Genomic DNA, 27,256 nt, shown 5'->3' on the forward strand with positions numbered 1-27,256 from the left:
TGCCAAGGTTACTTCTATCCACACTCTACAGTGTGCACTGATAGTCTGCTAACAAGATGAAAAAAAAAAAACAACAAGTGAACAGCTATTATTTCCTGGCAAATAGGGACAGGTATAAGACGAAGCTGCTTGTCTAAGCACTCTTTCTTGGCACAAGGCAAATGTTGATGTTGCTGAGTTGCTGTTTACCTATCTCTGCTTTTTATCTCAGTATTTTATCTTCTCATGTCAGCATTTTTTTCCTTTTGACCTCTTGAGCTTCTAACTGTTTCTACTCATCTCAAAAATGTAACTTCAACTGTATTTTCACTTTTTTTATCTAGTGCATTAGCTTGTGAACTTTACACAGCTCAGGAGTAATCTTGATGCACAGCTGAGTTGAGTTCATCCAGCACAAAACCAACCATTGGATCATGGACATCTGAGACTTTGGGCCATTGACTACTGGAGCTGGTAGAGACCTGTGGGCCATATGCAACCAGACCCATGTTACCAGTCCCGGATTTTTCTTTACAGAAGGTCTTCCTCTGGTGGCATCTCCACTGGGTTCCCAGCAAGATACTCCAGAGCGTTACTACCTTTCATGTTACTTTTTTTCCCCTGCTGTCTTGCCTAACTATTTCCTGCTTCACATTAAGACCATTACTTCTTGATTTGTTTTCTTGGAACACTGAATTTTTCAGAGGTTGTGTGTTGTAGTTTGACCTGGCAGGCATCTCAGCACCATGCAGCTTCTTGCTCACGTCAGCAGGATGGTGGAGAGAATTGAAAAAAATAAAAAATTGTCAAAAATTGTGGTTTGAGATCATGGAATCATAGATTCATAAGGATCGAGTCCAACTCCTGGCTCCACACAGGACTACCCAAAATAGAATCATAGAACACTGTGAGTTGGAAAGAACCCATACGGATCATTGAAATACAGATAGTTTAATAAGAAGGAAAGCAAAACAAAACAAGTGACGCACAACATAGTTGCTTACCACAAGCTGACTAATGCCCAGCCAGTCCTTGATCAGCAACAGCCACCTCCCATGTATCCAGCTGCTCTCTTTGCCCAGTTTGGCTGTAAGATCTGCAGCACAAGCCTTATGAGGATTGGTGGAGGGAACTGGGATTGTCCGGTCTGGAGAAGAGGAGGCTCAGGGCAGACCTCCTTGCTCCCTACAATGACCTGAAAGGAGGTTGTGGTGAGGTTGGGGTCTGCCTCTTCTCTCACATAAAAGTGACAGGACAGGAGGTAGTGGCCTCATGTTGTGCTAGGGGAGGTTCAGGTTGGACATTCAAGGCCAGGCTGGATGTGGCTCTGGGCAGCCTGGTTTAGTGGATGGTGACCCTGCACATAGCAGGGGGGTTGAAACTCAATGATCATTGTGGTCCTTTTCAACCCAGGCCACTCTGTGATTCTATGATTCTATGACATTAGGAAACATTTTTTTCAGAAAGAGCGGTGAGGCAGTGGCACAGGCTGCCCAGGGAGGTGGTGCTGTCACCGTCCCTGGAGGTGTTCCAGAACTGTGTGGATGTGGCACTGAGGGACGTGGTCAATGGACATGGTGAGGATGGGCTGACTGTTGAGCTAGATGATCTTAGAAGTCTTAATGGTTCTATGATTCTGTGCTCCTTACTGGCAGGACAGCATGAGAAGCTAAAAAGTCCTTGAATCTTCAACTGAATGTAGATGGTTTGTACCCCACATTTCTTGCCTGTCTCTAGAGAATAGCTTCAGGAAATGAAGAAGGGCTTCATGCTGATGAAACTTCCTCAACCTTAGCAGGGAGTTGTCACCAGCTTTTCAAGCTACTATTGGAGCTGAATGGTTGACCAAAGCAATGTGATATTTCACTGTGGCAGGGTGTTCATGTGACACTCTTCATTTTCTGTTTAATAGGGAAAGTACAACCCCCAAGACCACTTCAAAGGAAAGGATGTACTGAGAGCTGGGGAGAACATGGGTATGACAGAGGCAAGATTTTTTTCCTGCTGGCATGTAATTACCACATCTTTACATATTGCTGAGTGTTTGCTGTGTGCTGACTGCTGTGACTGCGGCTCAAAGCAGGTTCCCTAAGAGTATCAGCAACTCTGTCAAGGAAGAAGGAAGCACTGATTCTCAGATTGTTTTCAGGAATAGTTCTATGATGTACAAAGCTGATTCATCCTCAGGAATTTTGCTTTTTCACTGCAGAGGTCGATCCTGTGGACTGATTGCCCCACACGAACAGCACTGCTGGAGACTTTTGGTGGTTGGACTCAATGATCTCCAGAGGTCCCTTGCAACCACTATTATTCTGTGATTTTGTGATTGGCACAGGTTTGGTGCTGATGCTTGGAAGGCTGCTGAGCAGTCCTTCACAGTGCTCTTAAAATGTCTCTCTGATATTTGGTAGCCTATACAGCCTCTGTACACCTGCTTATGGCAGGCACAGCACATTGGGCCACTGTCATCCCTGCAGAGACTTCTCCCACTCCTGCATCCTTTTCCAGAGCTTCTCCTGGATTTCCTGTGAAACGTCTCTGCTCTTTGAGCCTTGCTTCCCTCAGAGACCTAATCTTTCCATTGGTACAGACATCTGCTTTCTCAGGGCCCTTCTTTTATCAGTTTAGCTTCAGTGAAGCAGTGTCCGTCACTAAAGCCATTCCCAGTGCCTCAGCAATGTGTACAGCTGTTCTGCAGGAGTGCTGCCCCAGCAAAGCTGTCACTCGTTTTCAGACAAAACCTATTCCAAAGCACCCTCTGCCGGCTGAGGCTCCTGCTTTGCTTTCCCAAGGCATGTGAGAAAGCCAGGAATTAGTCAGCAGGCTTATTGCAGTACAATCAAGATAAAATGGCATAGTTTGTGATTAACAGAAAGCCGATGCCCTTGGCAAAAGGCATCTGATTGATAAGAACTAGGAGATCCCCTCTCTGATATGCACTGAAATCTACTACAGCCATTTGCAAGTTCTGTTCTGTTCAGTGGGAGGTGTCTCAAATGCTGCTATAAATTCTGCTCCTCCAGATATGCACTGCAGAAGCCAGACAAAAAACATTCCCAGTAATCTGGTACAAGCAAAGGACTCAGCCCAGAGCAAAGCACTTCTCTACTGTGTGAATTTCCAGAGGGTAGGTAAAATATTTTATCATTCAGCCAATAATAACTGATGCTGCTGGAAACTGTCTAGAATTTTGTAAGAAACTTTATTTCAGTTCGCTTTTGTGCCTCTTTATCTCAAGAAAAATTATTAGATTCAAAATGTAGGATATGCTGATGTGATAGATAAATAATTTTGGGACCAACATAAACAACATATAGACTTATCCATAAGGAAGTATATTTAGAAGGGGGTTTGTCTTCAACTTTCTGGCAGATAATTTTGTTAGTTATTCAAAAACAGAAAATAGTTGCTATGCAATTTAGTATATTTATGTAATTTCTTCCTTCAAAATATTTTCTAAATATAATTTATATATGAATTCAACCACTGCTGTATTTTAATACTGAATTTCCTAAATTTTATGCTCATAACTTTAATTATTGTAGGTGTCAACTGTGGTGACTGTTTTGCAATCACATCAGAGTTACTGTTACTATTTTAGTGGCTCATTTTCAGTCAGAATGTGTTCTCTGGTTTGATGAGAGATGAAATATCTCTCAAAGTATGAATGAGGGAAGACTCTGTGAATGTATCATCCCTCACAGTCGTTATTTCATGGTATTTTTATGTTGTAAAGCATGTCAAGCTTTCTAAATTAGAAATTGCAAAAGCATTTTCAATTTTTCTTGGTATGCAAGACATGGTACTTTTGTCATGTCCATAGACTTACATGAACAGCATTACAAACAGTTTGTTGGCAAATCCACTTTTGGAAAAATATCATGAAATATTTCTAGAGCAGTTCCCTCTGGAGGAGCAAGGAGCTAAGCCTGATAGATTTACCTGACAGGTAAGCAAGGAACTAAACCTGGTAGACTACATCTAACACAACAAGGTGGTTCTTCATTGTCCTTTAAAACTGGGTCTTTAGGGGCTATTTGGTTATACTTGAGATCAACAGAACTATTGGCAAAAATTTATTTGCTTAATAAATCCCAATCCTGGCTTATAATAATCAGGATACATGAAAATCAGTTTCCTGTTCCTAGTTGCCAGTCTAGTTTTCTCCTTGGTAGTGTGAGAAATAAGTTCTCAAAACAAAACTTCTGCTCTAAATGCTTTACTGTGCTCTTGCTGTGAGCTTTCCTGTGTGCTAATTTTCTCTGTATCCTGGGTCACACAATGGCCCAGCTCACGCTGAACCCTCTCCTGAGCCAACTCATTAATTCCTTCCAGGACAAAGCTGCTGATGTTTGTTATGTTGAAAAGTAATATCAAATATTTATGAAGCTGGTCTAAGATTTTCTTAAGATTAAAGAAGTCGGTAGCCTGCACATTTTTGAATGCAGTGCTTTACTCCAGCTCCAATGGAAATGAGCAGATATTCACAGAGATTATTTCTTGGAGGTCCTGGGTGGTCACTCACTTCCCATGTCAACAGCCTTGCTGGGATGCTGGATTTTTCAGGTCTAAACTTCACATTTTCCATGAACCCTGCAAATACCTAAACTGAAACACTCGTGCTTTTCTCTTCCAACACTAAGTTTTATTAGAGGATGTTTATTAAAGCTTCTAGAAGAAGAAGTTTTCCAAATCAGTACAAAGTGAATGATATTTCAGAAAGCACAAATTTGAGTTTGTTCTGAATTTCAGACTTGGCACAGATGTAGACTTGTCAATGTTTGTTTAGTCTGGAAATCTTTGGCACCGAAATAAAATTCCTTGCAGTACGTATGATGGCAGTACTTACCCTGCCTGCACATTTTTTGCCTATTTTTCACAACTCCTCCTGTGCTTGCTATCTGCAGTACAGATAACAATTCACTTCTAACCTGCTTTCTCTTTACAACTTATTTGTTGTCTGTAACACTGTGGGATCACTCCTTCCTCCTCTGATAGCAACAGATACTGCTCTGTAATCTGCAAGCAAAGACAGCATTTAGGAGAAGGCTCTATTGATAAAGTGTTTAGGACTCCTTAATATATCTGTATTGCTTATCTACTGTCTCTTGACATATTCACAGAATATATCCAGACCAGTGTCCGTAAATCAATAGCTGGTAGCCTTGATACAGTGGCTTGCTGGAGTGTGCCTGAGCCACACTCCCAGGCGCTGGATACAGCAGGTGCATGTCAATTAGACACAAATGAAAACATCAGTGGGGCCTAGAATCTGTCCTACTACTACTGTATGAGGGCAATGTATATTCTTTACCTACCCTTCTAGTCCATTTCTTCACTTTCCCCTTTGGGTTTGCACTGTTGATGATGCTCATCTGCTTCCATTCTTGCCACAAAGCACTTACCTGTGAGGAGCTGTCATTGAAGGTACTTCCACTTTCCAAAAGAAAGAAGGTGGTATGCACCCACACACTAGATTGGATGAAAGCTTAATTCACAGCCAAGGTATGTATTTTCAAATCCAAAATATGTCCTTTACTAGATTAAGGTACAATTTTTCACTCTTGACAGTGAAGAGAATGTCTCAAGACATCATCCTTCCTGAAAAACAAAACAAACAGAAACAACCAAGAAAGAAGAGGCTTCTATCTGGGGCCCACCATGGTAGAGAAATTTCCCCACCCTTAAATCAAATGAAGGGATAGCATTAGTTTTAATGTTGCATCAGTTATTGCATTGACCGTGGAACTAAGAGCATCATCTCAAAGTTGCAGAAGGACTGCCACTCACCCACACATGCATTCTGTACAGAGCAGTCCACATGACTCAGCTTATCTCTGCATGATGCTGTTGTCTGCTCATAGATGTACATCAGTAGTATATTCTGATAGTCTTTTTTTTATGGTGTCTTTTTTCCCCGCTTAGAAATATGATGGTGTATGTACATTTGATCTTCCTATCCATCTTCCTCCCGGCTTCCGTGATATCAGAATCATGTAAGTCAGATTTAAAATATTCTTTCTGATAAATTTTATTCAGCAAACTATTCCTGATTATTTTTTTTAACTTCAATTGGCTAGTTTATCTCAAGCCATATATTACAGTTTAGAAGTTGGCTCTGTGTTGCTGTTTCTCCTTGTAAAATACACTGAGTACCGTCCATTTTTCAGACATTAAATCCAGGCTCTACTTCTGCTCTTGGCATATCTGCAGGCAGAAGGAAAAGCCTCTGTGAGAGGATTTGGGAGTAGCTTCTTTTCCTGGCTCCAGCTGGGCAAAATCCCCAAGAGCAAGCGTACTTAACTTTCATTGAGCAGGGTGGTTCACATATGCGCTTTGTTGCAGCAGCTCTGCTGGCCCTGCAATCATTTCCTGCCAGTGACACTGCATTATACAGCACACATGTAGTACTAGTTTCCAGATGATCTGCATTGTCTGAGAAGTATAGGAAGATGTTATCTCTAAATATTTCCTTTTACTCTCAGTTTTACGGAATGAATGCTAATTTTTACAAACAACATTGATTTATTGAGAGGCTAAATTCTGCTGAAGAATTCACCAAGATAATTTTCACTGACATTGCTATGTTTAGATGAGGCCACTCATCTTCTCTGTGTTCCTCCTCCTCTTCACTTTTTTCCTGAAAGTACCGTATTTCCATTGCGTTGCTCCTTTGGGGCAATGCAGGACTCATGGGTGGGAATTCTGTTAGAACGATGAGTTCATGCATACTGATGTACTACCTGGTGTGGGCAATTTAGATGGGTCTGTAAAGCTATATGTAATGTCAGTGGAGAAGAATCTTTTCAGAAAGAACCAGGAGACAAGCGTTAACCATGCAGAGATACTCACCACCTGATCTGCATGCCACATGCCTGAAGCCAGGTGGTGGCAATATGCCCCCAGAATGTCATGTTTTTGATGGAGATTCTCTGTTTCCATTGGCTGTTTGGTTACCTGGTCTCATTTTCTTATTCCCTTATCTTTTGTAACTCCTTGCTGACCTATCCAAATTTCATCCTCATCAGTTTTTTCTTTTTTCATCTTCTCCAAAATGGAATTGGACTTTCAGACTGAAGTTTCTATTTTCAGCAGCCAGTTTACTGCTCAGGTACCACAACACTTACATCTCTGTCAAAATTGCCTGTTTCAAGTTTCTCCAGATCATTTCAGTATTACATTCACTTATATATAAAAAAAAAACAAAAAACAAAACAAAAAAAAAACGTTTTAATTCCTTTCTCTCAAGTCCATCCTTTCTTTTCCTTTTGTGTGTGTGATTTGATTTTCTAAGTTACTCATTCCTTTCTGATGGCTTTTCAACTTTCCGTCAGATCCTTCCTTTCAGTTTTGCTTTGCATGAACACTAGACAAGATCTTCTGAATTTCCTTTATAACAATCTTATCTACACCCTTCCTCCTGCCACTAGTTCTTTTCTTCCATTAAAAATAAATAAAAATTCTCAACATTCCTTTTTTTCTGCATTGAAAACAGAGCAAAATCTCCCTGAAAACAAACAAACAAACAAACAAAAACAAACACAAAAAAAAACACAACAAAACAATACAAACCGAATATACCAGGAATCAATTTGCTTTACATTTTCTCTGAAAGCTTGAGGATGGTAGGTAGAGGCACATGACTGGCCTACTGATCTAGAAATGCCAAGTTCTTCTCTATCTTCAGTGAGTCAAATGCTTAATTCACCTGAGATTTTTATCTTTTGGTCATTTGCAGATGATGCAATTGAAGGTGAAGCTTTAGTTGTAAGATGTCCCAACAATGATTTATCTGCAAAAGTCACCTGGTATCACACAGACACAAGGAAAAGAATTCCTGAAGAAGAAGAGGGATCACGAGTATTTTCAAAAGAAATGTTTCTTTGGTTTCTGCCAACTTCTTTAGAGGATTCTGGAAATTACACTTGTCTTATAAATTAGTAAGTCCAATATAGGAAAGAGAAAAAATTGAGAGTTGGAAAAAAAGTCATATGTGTTTTAAAAATGCATTTTAATTGTTATCTGTGGAAATGATGTCATTTGGTGTACACCATTTTATTTAAGTTCCATTCTGCAACTTCTATTTTTGTAGCAGACCTTTAAAACAATGTGTAACTGAAATACAGCAACCATTCATTTGCTTTTAAAACAAGACTCGCATTTGCTACAAGTATTCATTTTAGTCCCTATAATGATGCTGCCATTGAATCATCTTTATTCAATTTTTAAAGTCCAGATGGGAGCCAAAAAGGGCGCAAAATGAATGTTCAGGTGCATCCATGCAAACAAGGAATGTGTTTCCCAAGCCGGATACTTTATGCAAATGAAACTAGAAAAGGAAAAATTTCTTGTCCGACATTTAAGAATTATGAGAATGCTACTATCGTCCAGTGGTATAAGGTAAATAAAACAATAAAGGTGCCAGCTGTAGATCAGATTACTGTGGGAGCTATTTGCAACAAGCCAAAGAGAGCTTTATTTTCCAGGACTGCAAACCTCTACAGGGAGAGAGATATTTCATGCATGATCCTTATATTTTTATTGAAAACCTGAATAAGGAGGATGATGGTTATTATACTTGTCGGTTTACTTATACTCACAGAGGAAGGGTGTTCAATGTATCAGCAACAAGGATCTTTATAAGTGAAGGTAAGACTTGCTAAAATAACAAAGATTTATGTCCCTTTAAAGAAAAGGAAACTTATTAAAAAGAAAAATATTTTCTGTTAACCTATTGTATTTTGGAGAAACTTTAGATCAACATTTTTTTAGGTGAATTTTGTGGGTGGGAATCCAAATAGAGCAAGATGGCACTACATTCAGACCCAACCACATTCAGGATTTCAGTAATAGTCTCCGATAACCCTGGTTGCATATTGGGGTTGGTAGGGCTGACTGATAGCGTGTATTGTTGACATGAAGGGGCTCTTTCAAAGCAAGCTACAAAAATTCATTTTCTATTGCTTTGGTGAGGGAAGGGCCTGTAGGATCTTCTGGTAATCACTGGATTGCTGATGTGCAGATGTCATACAACTCAACACCTGCTGGTCCATCTGAGTTAAAAAACTTTTGGATTTCTGTTGACTGAGACATAATGAGTTATAAACACAGATGATAAATGAATGGAGCCCACTAATCACTGTAATCTTTGTTAATGTGAAAGTGGCCAGCATGGCTGAGATTCAGTGTACTCAGGGAGGCCTTCTCTTTTGGTGTCAGTCAGAGCAAGAACATGCCAGTAATCATCAGTTCTGGATTGTATCAACTTACCAGACTTCAAAATGTTCTTCAGTTGTGCAATCAAGTCAGCAGAAAAACAGTTTGTTCATTTGTTTGTTTGCTGTCTTTGAAAAATAGATGTAGTTCATTCACAGTCTGACATCAGAACATTTTACTGTGGGAAACTGTGCCCAGCTCTGTGGAGCCTCAATTACAGTTTTTGCCCTGATTCTCAGTAGAAAAGTACGTTCTTGCTATTCTGAGCTGGTCAGAATTGAGATTTGAGGGGATAGCTAGTACATTGGCTTAGGAGATATGGTGCCTTCCCTTCCCCATTTCCGTCTAATAAATACCCTGTTGGTCAACATGACAATCTCTTCTTCACATTGCATTTTTCTTTGAATGATCTTTCATCAAAACTTTTCTTACTAATCCAATTTTTTTTTTTTCTCTTTGGTTTATAATGGAAATAACTCTTATTTACTTGGCACACAGCTGACCAAAATTACAGAAATCTTTGTTGCATCTAGGCAGATTACTTCATTTCAAAGCTAATTTGATTATTTTTTTAATCCATAGAAAGAAAGGATTGCAACATAGCATGTGAAATTTCAACTGGGTGAATTGAATCTGCTCCAGTTTTTAGCACTCAGAATACCTAACAACTTCTTTGAGATTTCATTAGCCTTTAAAATAAGTTTGCTGGATGAATAAACTCTTATGTGTTGTCAATATTGGCGTATGTGTGCCCCTGCTGGTCTGCAAATCCACACTGATTTAGAGGACATTCTGCATCTGCACACTGGCAGCTAAAGTCATAGCACTGTCAGCAAGCTAGGAAATTACTGTCTTTCTCTGGCTTTTTTTTTTTTTTTTTTTTTCTTCAGCATCTGGCTAATGAAAATTAGACACAGGATAGATAAAAAGAGTGGATTTTATAGCAGCCTGGGAAACGGGAGTTAAATAAGTTCCTGCATATTTTATAGGAAAATGTGGTTACGGGATTCACAGAAGTGCCTTGATGGGAAGCAAGCAATGTGCTTCGACTGGGAAATGAGAGTTTGTCTGAATGGCAAGGAAAGATGCCACAAAGGGAATAGATCCTTCAGTCAAACCAAGTGTTTCAGAGTAGTTTGGACCTGTCCATATCAATTACCAGAGATGAAATATAAATATATTGAAGGAGAAGTTCCTTCTGAACACTAATGACAAGGGATGTTCACTGTCATAGCAAACTGATATAATTCCATTACTTCATATAATGTATTTTCACAATTTTCTAATACGTCCTTCCTTTCTCTTCTTAATCTCTAAAGAAAAGCACTCATCTCTACCTGTTCAAATTTTATTTCCAAAAGATGAAGATGTAATAGAAGTGGAGCTTGGTAAGTAAAGACTTTACATTGTTTTTAAACCAGCATTTTGTGGTGACCTAACGAACATCGGCAGCGTCAGGGAGAAGGTTAATTACATTTTTGCACTACAATTTTTACCAGATTTAATTTATTCCAGGCATAATGATATGAAGTTATATCTAAATGATAGGCTATTTAGAAATTAAGCAGTAATTTAAAAGTTTAAGTAACCTATTCTACTTTGATAGGGATAAACTAGGATTACTCATATGGTCAGTTATCACATATCAGCCGAAAGCGTGACAGCTTCCATCCACTTCAAAGAGGGCTGTAACTAAATCCTTTGAAACTTTCTGATGATACACTTAAGAGGGAAGAATGGACTATTCTTGCAACTAGAAATACTTCTTGCTTGTGATTTTGGTCCAGACACAACAGCTGCGTCTCTGTTGATGAATGAAGGAAAGCAAGGGACTGGTTGCTGGTCCTGCCTGTGCTGGCTAGCACTGAGTGGATTGCTCTGGTTGGAAGATACTTGTTGGAATGAAAGGGTAGGGAATGAAGCAACAAATAGAGGGCTGGACAGCCCTTAGTGTTCTGGAACATGCACCTAGCTTCCTTTTGTTAAAGACTATTGATGTTCTCTGAGGTTCAGATTCATTCCTCATAACTTGTAGCACCAGACTCCGGGCCCACACACTTCCACATGGAAACTCATTCCTGTTCTTTATTTTCTTTCCTCCAGTTTCTCTGTCACTCAGAATTAGTGTGCCAGACACCTCTCTCTTTAATGAGATAGCTAGTCTTTAATGCCCTACCTTTCTGACACAGTAATTAATCTCAAAATGCATGGTGCAAATGTACTTCAAGTTTAGAAAGCACTGTATCATTTCTATTGTCTTCTGTTTGCAGAATTGAAGGGATTTCTCCACACTCCCTAATACCGATTCAGGATATAAATCATAAGATGTTTTAACCTTACCTAAGCCCTGTTTTGATGCATATTAATGTGGAAATCTTTAAATTGTTTTAATTATATTTACTTCAGTGCAACAGTGACTCTTATTTCTGGAATAAGTATTTCCTGGTAACAAATGCATAAGAAGATATTTCCTGTTTTAATTTTATCCTGTTTTTCTCTAGTTTTTCCAGCTTGAATAAAATCCAAGATAAGAATCTGCAAATAAAATTTTTGATTAATACTGCATATGGAAAATTATATTACACTATTTCCATGTATGCCTATATGTAAGACAGCATTTATTTCCCATATTCCTTAATAGCTGATTACATTAGACAAGTAATATCTATTTTCCCTTCAGAGCGTTATATATAAATAATTTATTTTGTAGTCTTTGTTAATGTATTAGATATTTTGTTCAAATATCCTTTTAGTATTTCTTTTCAAGACCCTCCCGTGAATCATGTTCTGCGCTTTAACTTGGGAAATGCCTAAATTGCTAAGGCAAAACTCAAAAGTGGTATGAAGATTTGTAGAAAAAGATGTTATCAGGAAAATAAATTTCTTCTTTTCCATCAATCTTCATTAGGTGCTGCTTTTTCTCTGAAATGTCAGGCCCGGTTGGGGATTAAGAAGCAGCCTATAGCTGTTGTCACGTGGGATGTGAATAAGATGCCAGCAGAATATGCAGATGAAGGAAAAATTAATCAAGAAGTTATTTAGTAAGTGCATATAATACGTAATAATCTTTTCTTTCTATGCAAATTATTCTTAACAGCAACCAGTACCACCTCTTTTTCTCTCACTGTTAGTTTTGAAGGAGAGCACCAAGAGTTCTATGGAGAGGCAACTTTGACCATTAGTAACATAGAACATACGGATTTGCAGTCCAGTTTCTCATGTGTAGCCATGAATGAAATGGGAAACACAAGGATCACAGTGACGTTACGACTCAAAGAAAAATGTAAGGATAAATTTTGTTTCATTTTGTCTCTCGCATGCTTCCCACTATTAGAAAGATGTTGGTGATTTTATTTTTTCCTGCTTATTTCATCCTGTTTTATTTCTTTCATTTTATTTATTATTTTCTGGTAGTATGAAAGTTTCTCCCGGTAAGAAGGAAAAAACAATCTGCTTTCTCCTTACATATTGAAGTCAGTGGCAAAACTCTTGTGGCTTCATTCTCTGTGAAAGGCCTTGGGGTGAATGCAGCCTTGGGGATGGTATCCTGCTGGGGGAAGGCAAAATTTCAACAAGAGAGTAAATATGAGTAGCAGGATGGTGCACTGTGACAAGCATGCCCTGATTCTAGGATATTTCTGTTCATTCCCTGTGAACATCACTGTGCCTACTGTGTGCCACACGGTGTGTGAGCAACGCTTTGAAAGCTTCCTCTCAGCTCCATTTTTAAATTCATTGTTCCAGTCATTTCTGACAGAGAAAGAAAATTTAAGTTCAGTAAATGGTGGGGTCTGAGATGGTCTTTATCTGTTATAGGACTCTTTAATGGGGATGGTCAAATCCCCAAAAGGCACTGCTGCTGCACCACAGCATTTGAATTTTCTGGCAGAAATGGTGGTCAGTGGTTTCCTCTGTTATCCCTTTAAATGTGCTGAGCCACCAAAGGTCTTGAGAGTAAACTGCATAGCCCTTAAAGAGGGATTCATTTTCTAAGAGAGAATGGTGGTAAGAGTAAAATAAAGTTTATTCTGATCACAGCATTTGCGTAGCTACATGTCTTGCAGTATTTTTCACTGTTCATAACTGCCTTCAAGTAGAGACACATTTCCTTGTAGCCGAGATTAGAAGGGTAGCAGAGGAGGGGGCATCACTGAGGAGGACATTCCAGAATTCCCCAGAGGAGCGTGAGAGGGAATGTTTTGGTTGTATGTTGCCAGGTGAGTGAGAGTTTAGCACCTCTCTGGAAGCTGAGAACATATCAGCACGGTGATGAATTATCTGTGGGAATGTTCTTGCAAAGAAGGGGAAGGAAACTAAGTAACACTTCCCGTTAGCTGTAGGGTAGGCAATGGAAAACACTTACTGACCCCATATTGCAAACTAGATGAGGGACAGGAATGAGTGTACTTGTTATTTTGTGTTCATGAAGTGATTCATTAAACCTGATTTCTGCTTCACACAAACCTTATTTTGTTTTTATCCATAGGTCCTCAGTAAATGTTCAGGAAAGCTCTTTGTTGCTGCCTGTGTTGTGTGGATGTCTATTCCCTTCTCCCTGTTGCTGCTACTGTCAAGATGCCTGCTTCTGCTGCTCGTCACTGTTGATGTGAGCAAGACTAAATCCAGAAATGGCAGTGCTCTGCTTCAGTTGTCTTTATTTATTCCTCTCACAGACCAGCAATTTTTGTGCTAAAACAATGATAGCTTGCCTCTGAGTAAAATAAAAATGCCTCAGGGATTCCTTGTGCCTCACTTCTTGTAAACGTGTAATAAAAACGTGTACTCTTCTTTTTTGCTTCTTTCTGTTTTTAATGAAAAAAAAAAAAACAACAACAACAAAAAAAAAACCACAGATTTTTATTTTTTAAAATATGTCTATGGTTGTTCCTTTGTTTTTCCCACAGTGTAAATAACTCACGTCTCCTAGCTGCTGTCCATCAGTGTGCTTTCCACACATTCCTGCTTTATGTTCTGATAGTTTTTCCCTAAAGCATTTAGTTTGGATTGCATTGTTATTCTGTGTAGCACAAGCCTGTGATAGGAAGTAAGAGATCTGCATATGTTCTTTCATTTACTACTGAAATTAATCACTTTTGGGGGCATTTTATGAATTAGCTAAATAGCAGCAGAGATAACAGGTTAAGGGAAGAAGCAAAGATGCTGTAGGCAACTGTATCAGTTACTCTATTTGAATCGCTTCAGTCTCACAGTCATCAAAAATGTTCTGAATGAATGATTTGGTTCACAAGATATTTTCCAAGGAAGCCGGGGATTAAATCTAACATTCTGAGTCATAATCAAGTACTGCAAGCACTAGCTCATTGTTAGCAGTATCTTTATGGCTGATTTTGTTAGATTGCTTCGATAACAATTGCCATCCACATAAGAATGAAAAATTGCCAGAGAGGAGTGAAAAGCTTCTATCACAGCCAAGGGTGGTGAGAGCTGTTTGCTTTTGTCTCTATGGCAAACAAAAACATTCCTTAATATTGCCAGGAAAGAACGTCACTGACAAAGCACAGGAAAAAACGCGTATGTTTGATTCAGGATGTGTGCTGTGCACTTATGTATATGTTCATATATGTGTGTGAAGAGAAGTGCAGTATGGTGAAAAAAGAGTATGTCCCAAGGTTGTGTTTTTTGTTTTTTGTTTTTGTTTTTGTTTTTTCTCTTGTGTTTTTAAGTAGGAGATAAGAGCTCTAAGAGAAGCTCTTGATGATCTTGGTGTTTTTTTCCAACCTTAATGCTTCTATGTTCATATGATTCTTTGGAAATGAGGAGCATGATCCAAGTACCTCAGTTTTCAGGAATAACGCAGTGCTTGGTGTGATTTTGTGGTTTTCAAATTACAGACTGTTACACTGAGAGGCTTCTGCTTCTCCTGCTGAGGAAAAGCTTTCTCTGCTTTTTCTCATTCAGCCCCAAGATTTTGACCATCCCTGGTCAATATGAAACCCTTCCTTCAATGTTATTTCCCATCCTTTCTCTCTTCTCTTTGCCCAAGTCTGCTTGGTATCTTTTGACTCCTTCGCCAACACTTTTTCCAAAAAAAAACCCCAAAAAACAAAAAAACCCAAAAAACCAAAAACAAAAACAAAGCACATTTTTTATGTTTCGTAATACTTCTGGAGGCAAACTTAAAGAATTAGCCTATGAAACAGGCTGTTTTACTTCCTCCAGCTCTTTTAGTTCTATGCTCCCATATTTAATTCCAGAGATGGTGATCATCCCATATTTTACATTCCATCTTTGCCACAAGACACATCATCTCCTGATCTCAGAGATCATCTGCTTAATTTCTTACGTGGTGTCACTCTCTGGTCAGCATAAGGAATTTGTGACTTTTCATTATATTTTCTTCCTCTATCCTGTGAGGATATAGCAAGTCTTTCTGAACACCAGGCAACAGGCAAAGACTCTGATAGTGAGTCCATGGAAAGCAGAAAAACACTGGAAATGTTAACTCCTTCTACCAGCAGACAGAAACAGGAATGTGCCTTCAACATTACCTTTATCTTCCTTCTCAGAGATACAGGGGCTGTCAGAATATCTCCCAAGTGCCACTTTTTTATTAATATCTAAACCACTACTGGCTTCTAGTTCTTCATCTTCACTCAGGGATAGTTAAATAGCTGATGATTGCGTTTCATAGGTCTGACTTACAAGCATTGTCTTATTTCTGTTCTTATCTGCAAGAAAGTGAAAAGTGCCTGGGGGACCACAGTTACTTCCAGAGTGAACACTTTGTTCTGTAGAATGCCCCAAATTCCAGTCATTCTAACCCAGTTCAGCCCAGCACACCAGACCTCTTCTTCTTCAAAGTTATTTCTTGCTCATGTTATAGCTAATCTTCAGTAGACAGGTGTGGGCAGGAATTCCACACCCAGATCTATAATTTTACTGTCTGGAAGTGTGTTCCTTTTAGAAGCCAAAGAACTTACAAAAAGGTGCAGTTTTCCCTGCGTCTGTCAGGAGAAGCTTTCAAATGTTCTTTTCTGGGTTGTTTTCCCCAGCGTCTCAAATATTGTTTCCTGAGAACTGACAGTTCTGTGTTCTCATTGCACTTGAATTTAAATAAACAGTACTAAATGACAGGCAGCTTGTGAACTCTCTGCCACTAAACATTGCAGTGAAGTTAAATGGAACAGCAGGATCTGATCACCCTTGTTCAAGGCCTCCAAAAGTTGCTTCTGGCCATTGCCCCCATTATGCTGAATATATCTGATCTATTCCAGAGAAATGAGAGGCTGAGTCAGCCATACTGGGAACTGAACCTGCTCTTCCAGGAAGACTCCAGTGGAGGTTTTGATCTGAAGCAATACAAGTTTTACAAGCACAGGAAGTTTATCATTTTTTTTTCAGAATTGGTCTAATCAGTGTGAAGCCAAATATAAACAGCTCCTTTTAGGTTCATTATTGCAAAATTTGTTGTTGGAACCTGTTTCCTTTTATGTTTGCTTTCTAAATGCTTGACATATGAGAACAGTATTTGTAAGGTTGTGGCAAGCCCAGGGTCAACAACTGAAACAATAAGAAAAATATGACCATCTCTGTCCCTTGGATAATCCTCAGTAGGTCATGGAAGAGGTTTTCAGAGTTTATGGATCAAACCATGCATTTGAACATGGACAAAGTTCCTTTGTAGGCATCATGGGATGCAGTCACAACTACAAAATTGCCAACTTTGCTATGAAGGAAACTGGTTGGCTTTCTTGTCTACTTTGATCTCATTGGAATGTCTTTTTTTTTTTCCTGATCTCTTAATTCTGGTGAGAGTATGCTTTAGTGGACAATACTGGTGGAAGATGGATGTTTGGACAAAATGATCTTAGAGATCTTTTCCAACTTTGATGATTCTATGATCTCTTGCAAAACTCAGGAACTTGTTAATTTCAATACAAGAGGCTCTTCACTGTCAAACATTTTATCTTATTTCATTGAAACAGGGCGAGTCCGAGAGAAGCTCTAGAATTGGTTTTTGGTTATAAAGGTCAGTGCCTTCCACTGGAGCTTGCTGGCTGCACGCAGTCTGCCAGTAGTTCCAGTCCATCTTGCTACCTTTTTTATAGAGGAAATGGATTTGGCTCTTAGGGATGCTGTGACATGCGGCTCCTCAGCTGCCAGTGAATGGCCTGCTGCTGCTGCACCCATGTGTACTTTGTGTGTGTTTCACAGACAGAGGGAGGCAAAGACCTGGAGGTCTGATTCCAGATCTGAAGACATAAGGCTTGTCTGGGTTGAGCTGCTACCAGCGCATGTAAGCATCCTCCAGTAGCTGAGATGTTGTGAAGCGTGCTGAAAACTCCATTGTAATGCTGAAGAGATACATGGTTCTACTAATACGCAGAAGCAATTGCTATGTTTGCTACACTGAACTAAAATAAATATATAGGTAGGCCCCTTTATGCAGATATGATGCACAACCTGTTCTTTTTCATGTGTAACTCTTTGGGATTAAACTCCATCACCTACTCTGACTCTTCTGAGGCCACATATTTTTTAAATCCAAGCTAATTCAGTGATCTGAATAACAGAAAAGTCTCCAAATCATTTGTTACTGCAACTATAGGATTACAAATTATCATGATAGACTTGGAATAAATAGATAAGTAAGGTGGGCTACAAATGGAACTCTCTTAACTGGTTCATCAGTGAGAGAAAAACTGTACATGGAACTGCTCTGAATTTACATGTTAAAATCACAAGGAATCAAATTAGGTATTTCTCATTTGCTTTGGGGTAGACTTCTTCTGTAAAGCATTTAACTTTAATCTTCCATCCAAAGAAATAATGTATCCTGTATGTGTAACTGCTATTAAATCCTTTGATGTATCAATTTCAAACTTGGTTATCTGGAATTCATAGTGTTTTCAATACTGAGTCTGAGTGATTTCAGTATGTCCAGAACACAGGTCAAAAATTTCTTCAGCTCTGTGGCTGTAATAATCCATGGATCGATACAGCTTTCTGTTTTCTAGTCTGGAGAGAGTACAAAATGACCTTGCTTCTGCCTCCCATCATCTCTTGCTGCAGCAGAACTAGATGACATCTAGAGGCTATGCGTATCTAGATTGACTTCTGCTATGTGTACCACAGAACAAGAGGACAAATGTGCAAATATAGGAACATAGCTCTCTGGGATGCTACAGCTCTTCCTCAAAGGGTGATAATCACAATCTTATCCTAAACTGTAAGCATATGATAGCACAGAGCTGATGGTGGCTGTCCCTGATAGTCTTCACCTCTGAGGCTGAGGTGATCAGATTCAAGAGCTCTTCCATGAGGGAAGCTGGAATCACAATGGGTGACTCCTTTCTACCCAGTTTTCTTTATTTGTCATTGATGCTTTATGCTCCTTGTCCCTGAAAGGAACCTCCTCTGCTTCTGGTGTAGTTTATCTTATTTTTATGACCAGATTCACTCTGTTTCCCTGCGGTTTTTTTGCATACTCTGATCTTATCTCACAGATTTTATTACTTGCACAAGTTTCTTTGCATCCTCTTTGTGCAACTACACTCAAGCCTCTGCTTGCCCCTGTGTGGATGTTTCCTATTGCCAGGCTTGGGCTCAGCTGCGTTGCAAAATGCTTTAACATCACAGCTGGTCATGTTACAAAATACAAAAATGGTATTTAGTGCGCTTAGGTTCAACACACGTGGATATTCAGTATGTATTGCCTAGTACGCTTCTACTTCAGGGGTGCAACAGGCCTCTGTGCTGGATACATCAGCTGGGGAAGGAAGAAGTTTTATCAGGGTGAGCTCCTTAAAGCCACAGTAGAAGATAAGAGAAGCTAAGGCTGCAGCTAAAACTTCATTTGTGGTTGGTTTTTTTTTGTTTTGTTTTGTTTTGTTTTGCAGCAGCAGGTCCTAATGTCCTCATGATTGCTGGATTTCTAGTTCTTCTAATGTCAGTAGCAGTCTCTGTTGTACTGTATCAGTCTTTCCGAGTCGATATCATCCTGTTGTATCGGGACTTGTTTCAGGCCTATTCAGTCAAGGATGGTGAGTAAGCATTGCACAAGGAAGTTTAAATAAAAGGAAAAAACAAATCATATGGAAACAAATAAATCTGACAGCTATTTACTCACTCACATGCCAGTTGAGCCTAATCCTTCCTTCTTCACGACTTCTGCAATCATTATTTAAGAAGGAACAAACAGCTCTGGTAGTGCTTTGTATTCACCTTTTGTCTTGGTTCTGCAGTGGTGTATTACATACACAATGAATTCAATATTGTTTTCACTTTTAAAAACAAATATACACAAAATTGTTTGCAAAGAAACATTGACTGACGTTGAAAATCTGATTTAAGAGCCTTATTATACTGCTGAAATAACAGATGATGATACTCATCTCCACTTCACTGAATCCTTACTCTATGTGCTTGGACAGATACTCCAAAGTGGCGAGTGCATAAGACATAACAGTTGACCATGGAAATATGTATACACTCTCTAATTTCCAAAGATGTATTCACTTATGTACCTCATTATGATTAGCAGCAAGATCTACTTAGATCTATTTCAATCTTCTTAGATCTATTTTGCAATAGACAGCTCTAATTCATGATAACTTAATATACTTTCCTCTTGTTCTGCCTTGCAGATGGGAAGATATATGATGCCTATGTTATTTACCCCCGGAGCCAGACCAATGAAGCTACTTTTGTAGAATATTTTGTTTACCAAATTATGCCAGATATTCTAGAAAATAAATGTGGCTATAAATTATGCATTTATGGCAGAGATACCTATCCTGGAGAAGGTAAGTTTCAAATTAGATAATCCAATGCATTATTTATTGTGTTGGAGCAAGTTGTGTTTCTAGACCCTCGAGGTGGAAGAGAAGGAAAGGAGGTCCCTTCGCATCCCTGAGCGGATTGCTCATCTCAGCAGCTGCTGTGTCTGATGTGTCAGGCAGGGTGACACAACGGCACTTTGTGCTCATTGAAGTTCTAAGAAAAGCAAGCCATAGGGTGCGGCATGAGTTGTTTATCACCTTTTTGGGTGATGCAGGAAATGTGACCCAGGGAGTGATTCTTTCAGATGTACACCTGCTCTTTGGATAGTGCAAGTCCTCATTGCCACTATCAGGACAAAGCATGCACAAGTAGGTCTACAAGACACTGAAGAGACGAAAACCACAAATTAAGTTGAGTAATTGTTGCTGTTTATCACTCACGGTTTTTCAACCTGTGGCAATGGTGCTAAAGTTACAGGAAGTTCAGCTTCTGTATACCAAGGTGACCTACTTTCACTTCATACAATTCCCAGCGCAATTCAAGAGACATTCTGTGTTCTTTACATCCAGTTCCTTGTTTTCTGAAGTGGAATCTTGTTAATTAATCAGTGTTAATTTTCATGTGGACATCTCTATGCTACCTCTCTTATCAGCTGTAATCTAGGTGCTATCTACTTTCCGCCAGAGCTGACTTGTGTGTCTTATGCTCCGGTGTTCTATGGGCCAGATGTTCTTTTTTTTATCAGAAAGAGGCATGAAGCCAAAGATATCTCATTTTGAGTTAAACATACCTCAAATCATCTGCATTGGGCCAGGTGTGACTCATCTGCTCAGAGCTGAGCCAAGATCACTGATGTTCTTCTTTTCTGGAGAGTAACAAAAATTTTGCCTGGCCTTGAGATAAAGCCACTGCAATGAGAATGAAGACACTTTCAAGAGTTGCTGAAGCAGGCTATACCTCACATACCTGATCCAGAACAATGAAACTCACAAATATGGCAATGGCAAAAGAATTGTTTTTTCAGGTAATTACAGAGCAGTATTTTCTCACCAGACACTACTCTCAAACCTTCCTGGAGAAAACAGAGCATAGTATGAAAATGAAGTACAAACTGTGGGACTAACAGGGGCTCTAATATGTTGGCTGAAAACCAAGATATTTTCAGTCTGCAAATGCATTAGTGGATGCTTGTAACCCAAGCACAATGAAGACTCACCAAACCTGCCTAGGACAATAAGTTTTTATATATTTTTTTTCCCATTTGATTTTATCAGATTTTTTTATAATTTTGAAATTTAAAATTTCTTAACAATTAAAGAATTACAACTGCCATAAAGTTAGTGTCAACTATATCAACAAAACTAATTGTGACAACAATGAAAAGGATGAATGATTTTTATTTTTTTACAGTATTAAGCACAAATGCATAGATATCCCAGCACGAGCCCAAGGGGCATTGCTGTCTGGCACCACAGAGATCTCCCTTCCCTCTCTTCAATCCTAGGTACTGGCAGATAGGGGACCTGGTTCTTTTGGCTATCAATATGTGAGCTCTGGGCCAAGGCAGCTCTTGCCCTTCTTAATTTGATAAGGGAGAGTATTGCTGGTGTCAACTACCAGACCAAATTCACTTACAGCCATCAAAGCAGCAGACGTGAGCATCCTTCTCTGGCTGGCACTGATCATTGTCCTTTTCCTTTCCATGCTTACATTCCCTGCCTTCTGCAGTTGCCTTTCTTGTCTGCTTTCATGCCTCAAAATGTTTCCAGTTGTGTGGAAAAGTTCAGAATCAGTCTGTCATGGAGAGCGCTTAAAAATTCTCTGATTTCAGACACATTTACTTTACCAAATACTCCCCACTCTTGATTACCTTCAGATCTTGAGCCTTTTGTTACCAGATTTCCAAATCCCAAACTTTATAATTAAAATATCCTAACCACAGAGTAAATCAGGAGTATTTACAGCAAATGCCACTTGGAGGTACTGTGATCCTTCCTGAAAATGTAAATTACCATTTGGTGAATCATATTTTTTCCCAGGAAAATTATGTGTATTTCCAGAAAAAAAAAAAAAAAAAAAAAATACAGTGAGGATGTGAAATGGAATTACTGTTTCAAGAATTGTTTTTGATCCTTGGTTCCAGAGGAGAGCTTTAATTTTATGCTATTCTAATAACGAAAACCCATACAAGGAATTCAAGTGATAAACAGTGCTGTATAGCTGTTGGACTCCCACTGGTTTTCCTTAATTTACATTATTTTTGTTTTCTAGTTTTATAGATTTAGGGAATTTTTTACAACTTAACAGATGCCCAGGGAAGTACAAACACAAGTTTGCAAAAAAACCAAGAAGTTTCACCATTACCTTCTGTTCCACTCTTTTCACAGTCTCATTGTCTTGTCAGCCACTTTCCTTGACACAGAATCTGACTAAGCACTGCCAGAACTGCTGTATCAGTAATAGACAGAAACATGAGAAAATAACATAAGAATGATCATACTTCACTGGATGAATGTTTTATGCAACCAACTGTCTTACCATCAGCAGTGACCATTGAAAATGACTGGAAAAGACCTTAAGAACAGGGCAGGTTTATATAATACTTCACCTAGTATACTTTCCCAGCAGTCTGTGGACTTCAGATGCTAGAATTTCTTTTTGTAACAGCTGATGTTTTTCTTTTTTCTTTTTTTTTTTTTTAATTTCACACTGCTTTCTGCCACTTTCTGAATTCATATGAACTTCTGATATCCATGAAATATGTTATACTGATTTCTACTGTTGAAGTATTTGCAGTCCCATCCTCAACACTGCTATAAGTGTGGCATCAGAAATCCAAATGCAGAACTAAAGATCTCCAAAGTTGCATTGTCTTTCAGTCTTGAGCTCAGTGGACTGCACTTCAAACCCAACATATATATATTTTTAAACCTTTACATTTATGGAACCAAAATATATACAAATAGCTGCTGATCTTAGTTTTTCTCATCTTCCAAATGACCTATTATTTGGGTTCTAGTACTACAGAAATCTAATGAAAAAAAAGAAGAAAATGAAAGGAATTAGAAACAGTGAACCTCCCAGAAAGGCAAATCGTTAGCAGAGCATGCTCTCATCATCAATAAATAGGTCAGAGGAGTCATTCAAGGGGTTATCTTCCTTACCCTTCCTTATCTAGAACTTTCTCCCACAGTGTGCCAGTTCTTGAGGTTTCTAAGTATAGCACCCAACACCACAGTTCTATTTGTGACTGATCAGCAGTCTCTAACATTGCAGAGGGAAAGCAAAACACCTTTAGTCATGCTGATGTACAAATGTTGAGAGGATGCCAGCCCACTGCACAGGCTTGCATATAAATCAGCATTCTATGGCTTAGGGATAGTAGCACACCCTCTAAAGGAAAATAAGCTTCTTAGAAGTAAGTCACCGAAATCACAGAATCATGGAATCATAGAATGGCCTGGGTTGAAAAGGACCACAATGATCATCTAGTTTCAACCCCCCTGCTATGTGCAGGGTCGCCAACCACCAGACCAGGCTGCCCAGAGCCACATCCAGCCTGGCCTTGAATGCCTCCAGGGATGGGGCATCCACAACCTCCTTGGGCAACCTGTTCCAGTGTGTCACCACCCTCTGTGTCAAAAACTTCCTCCTAATATCTAACCTAAACCTCCCCTGCCTCAGTTTAAAACCCTTCCCCCTTGTCCTATCAGTATCTACCTTTGTAAACAGTCATTCCCCCTCCTGTTTATAGCTTCCTTAAATTACTGGAAGGCCACAATGAGGTCTCCAAAAGATTAGTTTTCATGTGTAAGTACTGCAGGATCAATCCATAAAGCCCAAAACTTAAGAATATACTTTCTTACATGGAAATTACTGTTCAAGCACAAATATGGTGCAAGATCTTCTGAACTTGACCAGTTGAATTAGAAATTCCTCATAGTTCTGAAGAGCAGTGCAAACATTAAGATTTCAACTAAAGAAAACACCTGAAAGGAAACTTTGATTACTGTGAGATTTTTAAGCCTTTTTTTTTTTTTTCCCCCTAATGTATAAACTGTACCTGACTGAAGTGATACAAAGATTATTTTTAATTACAAAATAAAAGAAATGAAGAGCTTATACAAAAGAGTCTATGAAGGAAATTTCATAGTCTTCTTGTTTTTTTGTGTGCATTGCTAGATAAAGCGAATGCAATTGAGAAGAGGATACAGAAGAGCAGACGGTTGATCATCCTTCTCACACAGCAGCTGATTAACTGTCAAGAACTTAACTATGATCAACATATTGCTTTATACAATGCCCTCATTCAAAATGATACAAAGGTGATCCTACTGGAAATGGAGAAGATGGGGACTTATGAGAATCTTCAGGAATCTCTTAGGTACATCATCAAGCGGCAAGGTACTGTCAAATGGAAAGAGCAGCACACTGTGCACCCACAGTCATCCAATTCAAAGTTCTGGAAACATGTGAGGTACCACATGCCAGTGACATTCAAGTCCTCAGACCCAGCTAATGCTGGCTGAACAGTCTGCCCAAGAAAATGCTGGTACTTCATCAAAGTGAACCATCAGCATATGATTCTCTTTTTGCTATCAGTAGGTACATTATTTTGCATCATGGGCACCTGTTCTGCATTTTTTCCCCACATCTTTCAGCCACTCAGTTGAGTAATGATAAGGGAAATGAATGGAGCAGGTCTAGGAGCTGAGGGAATTTTGTTGAAGTTCGAGAATTCTGTAAATGAATAATTCCAGGCAGACAACAGAACTTTGCATGTCACAGGAAACAGAATCTATCCATGCCCTTCCCATATATACTTGTACATATTACTGATTTTTTTAGTTCTGAATATTCTGTAGATTTACTTTATCTCTCTAATACAGTTGATCAAACATAAACGCCTTCTGTACTATTTGACTGGAAAGTATCATCACTTTATCCACCTTTTTGATTCAGTAGTTTTACTCATACCATGAAATTTAATCTATCTTTAGCAGGGATGCTTCAAGAGAGGCTCTTTAGAGACTAATGTGAATACAGGATTTATTAGAAATGCAGTGTAAAGGAAAATGTATACATACTGATAGACCAATATATATTATTCATACATAAAAGTGAAACTCACAAAAGGAGAAATTATTTTATAGAGACATAAGAAAGTGATTTTGTTTTGAAAGCTGCTACATATTTAAATTCTTATAAGTAGCAGTATTTTAGACCTATCAAGTATGATAGTCTGTGCTATAACTATTGTTACTATTTTGTACATTGATAGCATTCATTTAAGCTACTGATAGAGACTTACTGCAATTTTATTATTGCCAATATTCTTCTTCTTCCCCCTTCTTTGATCTTATTCCTGGTTATACTTTGTTCTGACAGAGAATATCCTGAGATGCAAAGATCAGAATGAAATCTCTTCTGAGTGCAGGAATGTATGAACAAAGCATGCTTTAGTGCATATATCCTTGGGAAATTTAATCTTTTTAGCTTCTTAAATACAGATTATTATTTTTAGTCAGAGAAGACCTGGTTTTGAGCTTCAGTTAACTATAGAGATGGACTTGAAAAGTGAAAATTAGAACGTCTTACGATACCACATCCTTTTATTGTACAGTGTAGATTTTCATTGAGTATGGAATTTCAGACTTATGGATAGCTGTTGGAGTAGGAAGACTATATGTGAAATATATGTGTTGATATTTTTTCAACATGACATTAAAAAGACAATGGGAAATAAACCAGCTTTTCTCTGATTTATTATATTTTCAAGTGCTCATGTATTGATTATTCACTTCATCACAACTGTAAAACATTTAATGCTGTATTTTATCACTCTCTTGTTAGATCATACTCAGCACTAGGACTCGTTCCTAAATATCCCTCTAGATACATGTCACCATCTCTCTGGAAGCTCCACAGAATGGATTTGTGCCCACCAAAGAGATTTGGTTTATTACAGACTTAGTCAAGGTTTAAATGGTTTTCACAGTACCATTTCTTCCCATGGAAAGAATACCAGTATTAAGGCATGTATACAGGCAGGATGGCCAGCTGTTTTCATTATGAAAATCTTTTACCGCAACTTCCGATGAGGACAAAATATTCCCTTTCAAAATGAAGACAAAATCAGTTTTTAATAGAATGTGTGTTCTAAGTACTTACAAGTAAGGAAGAAAGGATGTCAAGTGGGAAGGAAGGAATGATGATAACTGAATTTTGGAGCTGAGAAGGAGAAGTGGAAGAGAAGGTACAAGAGGAAATGCAGAGTGACAACAAAGAACTGGGCTGTTCTAAAATCAGGGGATTTCTTACTGACTTCTGAACATAAACTATGTGAGCAGGATGGTGAAAAATAAACCCACTAATTGGCTCTTGTGGTGGCAATTCTTTTGCATCAAACTTCATGGCTAACAAAAAGAAAATATAAGGAAATAATACCAGAAGTGCTCAAGAACTCTAAGTGTGGTTTACCTGCATTAAAGAAAGAAAAGGGGTAAACTCTGAGAGTAGCAAAGACCTTTTACTGAGCTTAGAGATGAGTATGTGACTGTAGTAATGGCAGAGAAATGCAGTCGTCACTTCTTTTTATATTCCTTGGTGGTTAGTGGAAAAATCAGAGATACACACTCAATATTTTTTCTACAAATATTATCACAGTTGTAGAACTGTGGTATTCTTTTACAACACACACAACTAGTGAGTAGCTAAATTGGCATTTTTATATTTCATATTGTCTTGGATACATAGAAACTACACCAGGCAATCTGGAATAATGAAAAGGAAGTGTGCGCTGTGTAAAAATCTCTTATGTCTCTATAAAAAGCTCATAAACCTTTGGATGCTCAAAACTTAAACTAAACAGCAAAAAAATTTGTTGTAGAATTAGAAATTTCACTTAGAGATTTAATGCCCTTTAGCTTCTGCTCTATGCTTCCCTATTCTTGGTACTACTGAAAAAGTGAATCAGGAAACCAATTTGCTTTCATTTATTAATAGAGAAGAGTCAGTACGACATCTAGTGGATGAACAGTTACCAAAAGATTGTGGAGAACTAGAAATCAGTTAAATACTGTTAGAAATAGACACAGTGAAATTTTCAGGGTGTACATACATAATGTCCTGGTACTCATACCTCAGCTCAGAATCTGACACTGAGAATTCGGTGCTGACCCTCTTATGTTTTAAAAGAACAGAAGAGTCTTTTTGGCATGTGACATGTAATAATCAGGAATGAGCTTTGACTTTGTTCACTTCTTGATGTCAGCGGTGAAGATCTTGGTAACTTCCAAGCTCCTGTCAATATAAACTA

General features: G+C 38.6%; 1 protein-coding gene and 1 long non-coding RNA gene across 5 annotated transcripts; both read left to right on the forward strand.

Annotated features, from left to right (window-relative positions):
- Positions 1-763: 763 nt before the first annotated feature.
- IL33R (interleukin 33 receptor) lies at positions 764-26,298 on the forward strand. 4 transcript variants are annotated; one of them, XM_090127778.1, is made up of 12 exons: positions 764-1,955; positions 3,003-3,106; positions 5,905-5,975; positions 7,718-7,919; positions 8,211-8,379; positions 8,466-8,628; positions 10,515-10,583; positions 12,104-12,236; positions 12,327-12,478; positions 19,056-19,199; positions 19,803-19,961; positions 24,121-26,298. In XM_090127778.1, the coding sequence occupies exons 3-12, from the start codon at positions 5,909-5,911 to the stop codon at positions 24,465-24,467; spliced, it is 1,605 nt and encodes a 534-aa protein (XP_089983904.1). In that variant the 5' UTR covers positions 764-1,955; positions 3,003-3,106; positions 5,905-5,908; the 3' UTR covers positions 24,468-26,298. The 4 variants fall into 4 exon arrangements, with proteins under 4 accessions (XP_089983904.1, XP_089983914.1, XP_031461045.2 ...); XM_090127788.1 differs by lacking the exon at positions 764-1,955 and adding an exon at positions 5,378-5,484 and having other exon boundaries at positions 2,595-3,106; XM_090127798.1 differs by lacking the exons at positions 764-1,955; positions 3,003-3,106 and adding exons at positions 3,532-3,928; positions 5,378-5,484.
- Positions 12,510-13,982, forward strand: LOC149920049 (uncharacterized). The gene is made up of 2 exons (XR_016460662.1): positions 12,510-13,536; positions 13,682-13,982. It is a non-coding gene; the product is annotated as an uncharacterized LOC149920049 (long non-coding RNA).
- Positions 26,299-27,256: the final 958 nt, after the last annotated feature.

This window comes from Phasianus colchicus, chromosome 1, assembly GCF_987193195.1.
Source record: "Phasianus colchicus chromosome 1, bPhaCol1.hap1.1, whole genome shotgun sequence".
Classification (NCBI taxonomy): domain Eukaryota; kingdom Metazoa; phylum Chordata; class Aves; order Galliformes; family Phasianidae; genus Phasianus; species Phasianus colchicus.